This window comes from Anastrepha obliqua, chromosome 5, assembly GCF_027943255.1.
Source record: "Anastrepha obliqua isolate idAnaObli1 chromosome 5, idAnaObli1_1.0, whole genome shotgun sequence".
In the NCBI taxonomy this organism is placed as follows: Eukaryota; Metazoa; Arthropoda; class Insecta; order Diptera; family Tephritidae; genus Anastrepha; species Anastrepha obliqua.
In genome coordinates this window covers 112148606-112157849 of record NC_072896.1, presented here as the reverse complement: position 1 = coordinate 112157849, position 9244 = coordinate 112148606, and the positions used below count along the sequence as shown (strand labels likewise).

The 9244-nt window shown below is 29.1% G+C and overlaps 1 protein-coding gene across 2 annotated transcripts in view; it reads left to right on the top strand.

Annotated features, from left to right (window-relative positions):
* Positions 1-1569: 1569 nt before the first annotated feature.
* LOC129248198 (nitric oxide synthase-like) overlaps positions 1570-9244 on the top strand; it is a 50924-nt gene continuing 43249 nt past the window's right edge. Inside the window, exons 1-5 of one of the 2 annotated variants that reach the window (XM_054887660.1) lie at positions 1570-1623; positions 2560-3229; positions 6804-6940; positions 8514-8676; positions 9018-9109. In XM_054887660.1, coding sequence (XP_054743635.1) covers positions 2912-3229; positions 6804-6940; positions 8514-8676; positions 9018-9109 — 710 coding nt within the window. In that variant the 5' untranslated portion in view covers positions 1570-1623; positions 2560-2911. Of the gene's footprint in view, positions 1624-2490; positions 3230-6803; positions 6941-8513; positions 8677-9017; positions 9110-9244 lie in introns of those variants that run through there. The other variant, XM_054887659.1, reaches the window with a different exon arrangement.

Sequence of the window (9244 nt, the reverse complement as noted above, 5' to 3'; positions counted from 1 at the left end):
AGTCTACTTAGCATAAGTTGAACGCTGTGTCACGCTCTTATGAACAAAAATTGGTAATGAAATCCCCAAAAATTAAAAAAAATTGGGTACAAAAATTAAAGGAATTAAAAAAGATTTAGTACTAAAATTTGGTGTGCAACAGTCTGCTATAAACAGAAGTCGAAGGTTGAGTCACACGCTTATAAAAATCGGTATTGAAATTCCTAAAAATTCTTTTCAAATTTTTTAGTACCAAAATTCGATGTGGAACAATCTGCCGTAAGCAGAACTTGAATACTGAGTCACGCTCTTTCAAATGACTCTTAAGCCAAATACATAGTCAAGGCCCTTCAAATAAGCGTTGCGTTTTTATTGAGGAATGTAGTTCTCAGAATTTTTTTTTTAATTTTGTTTTTTTGCAATTCCATAATCATGTTTCTCATAGTCTGTTTTTTTTCTCACACACTATCATCTGTACACTTAATATTTTTAAGCAGTTAAAAAAATCATGCTAGATTATTTTGTAGGAAAATTTAAAGTTTTTAATGCTAGTCATGCACACAAATTTGATGAGAGTCCAAACTAATTTTCAGTATTCGAATTTTCGTTTGACAAATTGGATAAATTCCCTTGTTACTAACGAACAATATTTGCACCAAAAAATGTGAGATTTCCTTAAATAATAAGGAGAGTAAAAAAATATATTTTTTTACACATTTTAGGTTCTTTTTTTAGCACCCATTTTTTAATAGAAAAATATCGATTAATTTGACTAGGGCAATACATTTTTTTGAAGGAGTATTCAAGTATTTTATAGTATAGAAAAATTTTATAATACCAAAAATGGTGGATGCGTAGTGAATTTACTATTAAAAGTAATTTTGTTTACTATTTCAAAATTATGCTTTACGTTTAAGTAAAATTTTAACGCAATAAAAGCTACTTTATAGCAACATTTTCTGTAAGTTTGATATCATTTCTTATTTATTTACTTCTTGCCATCAGACGTACATTTACAAGGACACTTATGCAATGGGTTATCTAATAGGTGAGCTTAAACTTTGATAAAAGTCCACTTTATAGCAGTCATCTTGATAGAGTTGCAGCTGCAAAATTTGGTGGCAATACTTATTTTTAGTAATACTTCATTTTTAATTATATTTATTTGGCTTTCAATCATGAGACGCTACGCAAAATACGTTGAAATTTGTTAAAATTCAGTTCACTCTTCTCCAAGCTTTTCGTGCGCTAAGTCGATGTTGTAGAAAGGCCAGTCTACTGCACACAACGCGAAATAGGCTGAATTGAATTTCTTCTCTTGTTCTCCAACGATCATGTATTACTCTGACCTATAAGCACTGCTTCCTTCGCCTTAAGAGGCGAATGTGCACTTTGTCACGAACACTTCAAATTGAACACAACTTTAGTTGTTCCTAGTATCTTCTTTACCGCGGTTGGCGTTCGGAAAATGAGTCTGTCACACTTGTTTAGTAAATATTTTTGCCGAAAAGCAGCAAATGCTTCAAAAAGCATATGGCGAATATCATTTAAACGGAATTGAAGATTCTTCCGTCAACTGTGTACCGCATTTTGACTAAAACATTCCTGAAAGTACATAGACTGCTCGTTTGATGATTTGGAAAAGTATGCAAAATAAATAACGCAACAGAAGTCGAAAATATTGATTAGTACAAAAAAAAAAAAAAATGGTCTCCCAATATAAATTAGTTATTTCTCTTTGCAAAAAGCTCTGTTTTTTCAGAATAGAGGCTGGAATGACCATAACATTTTACTTAAAACATGCACTCGACATACATATAAAATTTGGTTCCGACCTAACTTAAACACTTCTTCACATGCTGGATTTATTTAAGCTGTTCGCCTTTTTCTTTTGCATTCATTTGAATTATTTGATTTGTGGTTCAAAGGTTTAAAAAATTTGTTTCTTTTTTAAAATTTTGCATTATCAAATTTCGCGTGTGTTTTTAATAGCTTCATTACACACACATACCTACTCGTACACCGTGTGGTAGTGCTATTATATGCACAAGCATTAGTTCTTCGGTTTTTCGCTTCGTCACCTACGAACATTTTATGTTTTTAATTCGAAATCTGATTGGCTCTCCACCATCCCACTAACAGTACACGTAGGTACTTGTTGACATTTAAGCGACTGCTCTAGCTTTATGCTTGAATATGTACTATTTACCAATTCCTTATCGCGGGCTTGCACACAAACCTGCATACGCATATACAGTCACGTGCAACAACTACTACTCATGTGATCTGGATGACGAGGATGGCAGCTCATGTGACTTGGAATCTGTGGAGAGCCAACTCAGCAGTGCAATAGACTTACGGTAGATGTTGTTGTTTGTTATTAAAACAAAGCCTTGTTGCCATGATAATGCCGCTCTGCTAGCAGCAAAGAAGCAAACAAAATTTTAGAATTGCGAATTTACATAAACCATAGAGACCCGCAAATTGTGCACAGTCGCTGCTGGTCGGCAAATAAGTGAACATTTGAACAAAAATACGAAGTGTAATCGCATTGATTGAAAATAGAAAATTGATGATCAGTTTCATTAGAGTTAGCTGCTTGAGTGTATACTGAACATATTCTGAAACTTGAGAAAAAATAATTAAGAATTTTAAATCAAACTAAGCATCGCAACAAAAAAAAAGAACAAAAAATATTGAAAATATTATATAGCAAAAAAGTGCTTGAATTGAAATCTTAAACAGTTTTAAACTTTAAAAATAAAAAAATTAAAAAAATATTGAAGATTCTGCATAGACATTCAGAATAAAGTAATATGAATAACTTCTGATAGTTAAAGCACAACAGTCAACAACAGTAAACAAATCAAAGTATCCATTTCTTGTAATCAACCACCACTCGCGCTTAACCCTCCTTGAGCATCACACAAAAATGCCTTCCACCACTTTAGTCAAACAGGACAGTCTCGCGTTGATGATCGACGAGGAGCTCGCCATGCAGCTGGCCGAGTCACAGGCCGATAAGGGCGAAGATGTGCTCGTCAATCGTTTGGAGGATATTAGCGTGCACTTGAAACAATTAAATCATCTCAATCAGTATATGCAAATAACTGAAGAACTGAATGAATACAAGAAGAATGAAGCAGGACCATCTACGTCAAGGGGTTGCCCTATGCAGCGCCCCATTCGTTTGAAGAATATCGAGGGCAAACCGGAAGTGTACGACAAATTGCATCTGAAGGGACAAGAGGTGGGTAGAAATAAATGTGAAAATGTAATGCGAATAGAGAAGAACAAAAACAAAAAAAAAATTAAAAGAAGTAATAAATAATAATTAAAAAAAAATAAAATAAAATAATTTTATTTAAATTTTTATTTTATTTTATTCAAAAAATTAAATTTTTTTAAGTAAAAAACTTTGTTCTCACAAAATCAAGTCACTCTATACTATTCATAATATTGTTCATGCAAAATTTTTTCGATAATTTTTTGCAAAATATGGTTTATTGCATAGCAAAAATCTTATAAATCAAGGTGCAGAATTTTGTACCAAATTCAAAAAAAAAAAAAATTTAAACTTTCAAAAAAATTTACATCAAAATATTCAACTTTTTAATCAGAATTTTTAGAAAGCTTCAAGGTATGCATTTTCATAAAATTCATAAAATTTGAGTACAACAAAGTGTAAGTTGAAAGTCGCTAAAAAATCGCGTTGATTAAAATTTTTTTTTCATACATTTCTTACATATAAAGCACATTTTCGCAAGCTTTTTATACGGAGTCAAAAATAAATAACTGGCTTTGTACCCTTTATTTTGTGTTTGGCCGAGCTCCTCCTTCAATTTGTGGTGCGCGTCTTGATATTTTCCTACAAATTTAGTTTCAAGCCGACTTTGAATGACAGATGGAAAAACCTAATAGAAAAAAATTGTTCTATCATTTGGTATCTCATGCAGCGAAATTCGCGCCTGTGCCCTTTCGTATGGTATGGTAACCTAACCTTTGAATGGCAGTCACGGTTTCGATTTCGGTTTGGTAGTCACCCTTTCGGCTATGGCGGCCGCTATCTACCTTATGCCAAGAATAATATACAAATATACCAAGTTTCGGTATGGTCTAATTGCCAGAAGCTATTTAAGGTGGAACATTTCAGTTCGTCTTATAAATAAAATTGCTAAAATCCTCAACAAAATTTGCAGTTAAAACAGTTTAACATAAAAATTTAAAAACTTAAATTTTTTTCCAAACCTTCTTTACTTTTAAAATTTCTGAAGCAACAAGTGTCATTCCCATTGTTTGCTTTTGTACTTTTTTTATTCAATTCTGCTCATTGCCACTAAAATCTTACGTGTACTTCACCACGAGTGGCCAGCAGAAAGAAGCAACCAAGAAATAAACTGCTCTTAATGGCCCACTGAGAATAGCTGGGTATAAAAATTTTTAATATCGGATTCGAGTGTCCTTTGTTTGTGGCCAAAGTTTGGCAGTTTCCTTGCGGTAAAATTATTTTATTATCTCATTTGCACATTTAGTAGAATTTTGCCAGTTTTCCCAGTGAAATGTTTACAGCTTTTACGCTTTTAATAAAGGGCAATTTGGTAATTGTTGTTTTTGTGGCAGTCAAAGAAGTGAAAATATTTTGCCTTTTGACTTGAAGAAATTAGCTTTACTAATTCTTACCGGAGGTTGTGAAAATAGCAAGGGAATGTTGGAAAATTAAAATTGCCACAAAAGTTGTTAAGGACTTTTTATGTAGCAGGAAAGTGATGCTGAACATAGCAATGAAGTTGTTGTGCAGCAGGTTGTGTGAAGGACGTTAAAGAAGTAGACGAATTTTTAACTTTTATTGAAATTATTAATTATTAAATTAATTATAATTAAATTAATTAATTAATAATTTTTATTACTATTTCAGAAGTTTGAATTTTTTTTTTGTAGTTTTTTATTAAAATTTTCATTGATTTTTTTATTTTAAATATTTTCTTTTTGTAATATTTTAATTAATTTTCATAAATTTTTTTGTAATTCAAAAATTTTATTTTTTATTTAAATTCTCATTAATTTTTTTGTAAATAAAAACTTTTTTTTGTAGTTTTTAATTTAAATTTTCATTAATTTTTTTTTTCTAAATCTTTATTTAAATTGTAAATTAAAAATTCGTTTTTATTAATTGTTCACCGAGTTTTTTGTCATTAACAAAAAAATTGTTTAATTTTTTATTTAAATTTTCACCGAGTTTTTTGTAAATAACAAAAAAAAATTGTAATTTTTTATTTAAATTTTCACCGAGTTTTGTGTCATTAATAAAAAAATTTTGTAATTTTTTATTTAAATTTTCGTTAATTTTTTGTAATTTAAAAAATTTGTTTTTTTTTGTAATTTTTTATTTAAATTTGAAATTCGTTTTTTTGCAATTTTGTATTTAAAATTTCATGAATTTTTTTGTAATTAAAAAACATTTTTTTTTTTAATTTTAAATTCAAATTTTCGTAGATTTTTTTGCAATAAACATTTTTTTTGTAATTTTTTTATATAAATGTCCATTAATATAAAGCAGTTTAAAGAAGAAGAAGAATTTATTAATCTCTTTTATTAAATTTTTTTTGTAAGTTTTATTTAAATTTTTATTAATTTTTTTGTAATTAAGAGACATTCTTTTGTAATTTTCTATTTAAATTTTCATTGATTTTATTGTAATTAAAATTGTTTTAATTAATTAAATTTAATTAGTATTTTTGTACTAAAAAAAATTTCTTTTGTAATTTTTAATATAAGTTTTCATAAATTTTTTTGTAATTAAAAAATAATTTTTTTAAGTTTTTATTTAAATTTTGATGAATTGTTTTGTAATGAAAATACAATGTTTTTGTAGTTTTTAGTTTAAATTTTAATTGATTCTTTTTGAGAATAAAAATAAAATTTTGTTGTAATTTTTAATTTTAATTTTCATTGTTTTTTGTTTTTGTAATAAAAAAAACTTTTTTTGGACTTAAAAAAAAATTCCATTAATATAAAGCAATATAAAGAAGAAGAATTATTTGTCTTTTTCATAACAATTTTTCTTTGTGATTTTTTATTTAAATTTTTATTGGTTTTTTTGTAATTAAACAAAATTTCTTGTAATTATGTATTTAAATTTTTATTGATTTTAATGCAATTTAAAATCTTTTTTCCATTAAATTTCATTTAACTATTATTTTTCTATTTAAAAAATTGTTTTTTGTAATTTTTTATTTAAAAAGAAGAAGAATTTATAACTTTTTTGTAAGTTTTTTCAATTTTTTATTTAAATTTCTATTAATATAAAGCAATTTAAAGAAGAAGAAGAATTTATTACTTTTTCAAACTTTATTTTTTTTGGAATTTTTTATTGAAATTTTCATAAATTTTTTTTGTGATATAAATTTTTTTTTAATTTATTAAATTTTTGCAATTGAATTTAAATTTTTATGCATTTTTTGTAAATTAACATTTCGTTTTTATCATATTTTGTTTAAATGTTCATGAATTTTTGTGTAATTTAAAAACATTTTTTTTTAATTTTTTATTTCATTTTCCATTAATATAAAGCAAGTGGATACCTTGACTACGTATAACTACACTCACTGTTTCCGATATTTAGTAACTAACCAACTACGCACCCTTTCGAATTCACTAACTTATTTAGCTGAAGAGCGCCACAGCTGCCTTTCTAGAACTAAAAAGTTATTAAATTTTGCTAACTATTTTGAATAAAAAAAAAGCAGTACAAATTAAAAAATATTACATTTATTCTTAATTTCTAATAATTTTCCTATGTTTCTTTCTGACTTTTTCTCATAAAGAATCTGTCTTGCTCGAAATCGACATGTATGAGCAGTGTTATGGGCTTCTACACAGCCTCGTTGGAGTCGCGCAAACAAGAAGAAGTGCTCGATCAAGCGAGGGACTTTCTGGAACAATATTTCACTTCCATGAAAAAGTAAGTTCATTATTTTTAGGTGTTTACAAATACTATTGAATTCGCAATAAAAATATTGTATACAGAATTTTAGATGATTTTAAGATGAATTTTTTCATAAAATATGTATGTACGTGTATGCAAATTAGTTTCTTCCTAATACCCCGATTTGAGTGGCTAATTGGAAGTGGACGCCCGTATTGATTTTTATTTGATTGCTAATTATTTTAGCTGAAAGGTTTATTTTGCAATAAAAAAAATTAACTTTTCTGAAATTTTCTGAAAAAAAGTTTTTATTGAAATACAGAGAAAAAAATGCCACAGATAAACCTAACAGCAGCAGCATTGAGATGCAGAATAAAAATAGGGAATTCGTCGTACAAAGCTAAAAGTGTGAAACTAAACAATCTTCAAGTATTGCCCGGCACACACTTTTCGCGTAAACTAGACTCTAATTGTAAATCCCCTTTTTCTGTTTATGTTTCGTATCCAGTAAACATTTTCATATTAGCAATGCGAATCGAGACATAAATGATGCAACCAACCGAAGCCATAGAAAATTTTAACAAGACGGAACTTCGAAACGACGCAAATCGAAGCAACTCAAAATGCGATATTAGTGTAGTATACACTATTAGTCCCGATATTTCGGGATATTTTGAGAATGTAATTTCGTCATACCGGAGTTGGTCGTGGGAATAATTATTTTTTTCAATTCAGCAAAAACTTAGTAAACAATTTGTTTATGACCAATACCAATATTTTGAGAGATTTTTAATGCAACGTAACAGCAGTGTGGTATATATTTTCAGTCCCGATATTTCGGGCATGCCATCCCGAGATACTGGAATCGGTCGTGTTATTATCTTTTTTTGAAATAAGCGGACACTTTGCAAAAAAATTTATTTTATTTGTCAGTCTCGATATTTCGGGCTGGTTGTAGAACTATTTTTCTTTTTTTAAATTAGCGAAAATTTAGTAAACGATTTGTTTTTCATTGCCAGTCCCGATAGTTCGGAATGTTTTTAGTGTAATCCTTTTATACCGGGATTGGTCATGCCATTTATTTTCTTTTTTAAATCAGCAAAAACTTAATAATTTTTGTTTTTTACTGTCAGTCCCGATATTTTGGATGTAGTCCCGAGATACCGGGATCGGTCGTGACATTACTTTTTCTTTTTTAATCAGCAAAAACTTGTTTTTTATTGCCAGTCACTATATTTCGGGATGTTTTTAGTGTAATCCCGTCAAATTTTTTTCAAATCAGCAAAAATTTGGTACAATTTCTTTACTGTCAGTCCCATATTAAATATTTTTATTTTAAAACTCTTTTACTGATACTTCTTATAAAAAATTAGTTACAAAAAAAAAACAGATTTTCTCACTGCGGGGTTTGTTTTCAACGTTCAAACTGTGCTTAACAATCTTTTTTACTAAAAGTTCTATTCCAATGCCAGATTTCATTGCATTATAGAATAGCAAAAATGTCTTAAGTAAATTATTTTTTTAAAAGTTCACAGAAGTGTGCATGTGTATATGTGCATATGTATATTCTTATAAACAAATCTCTCTCTTTCTTTCTCCATTTCCACAGGGCATCCAGTCCACGTCATGAAGCGCGCTGGAAGGAAGTGCAACAGAGCATCGAAGCCACAGGCGAATATCAGTTAACCGAAGCTGAGTTAACCTTCGGCGCCAAGGCGGCCTGGCGCAATGCTTCACGTTGTATTGGGCGTATTCAGTGGTCCAAATTGAAGGTAAGAGAAAAAGTTTACAATTTTCCTCACTTCCTCACTTTCCCCTACATTGCCAGTTTTTTGGATAAATGAACCCCAATGCTTGCAGCTGTAACAATTGTTATTGTTATTTACTTCATGAACGAACCTATTCACTAATGTCCAACAATTCCATCTGATTTGTTTGTGCTCGTCATTATTTTTCCCGTCATTTGGCTGATACGCGGTCAAATTCGACGTCAGTGTCTCGCATTAACCCAGCGATGTCCTTTTACTTACATATTCTATGTTTACATCTTCTTTGTTTATTTATGGTTGGTTAATGTTTGTCATAATTTTGCTATTATTTTCGTTTTATGTAGGTATTCGATTGTCGTCATGTAACCACCACAAGGGGCATGTTCGAGGTCTTGTGCAATCACATTAAATACGGCACAAACAAGGGTAATATTCGGTAAGTCAAATGAATATCAAAGCAAATTCACGCGTACATACAAATGATTTCGTTCATAATTGATAATTTGTGATTTATATGTTTTTCTACTAAATCACGTACACCTTATCGCTTTCGATAGAAAAAAAAACCCGA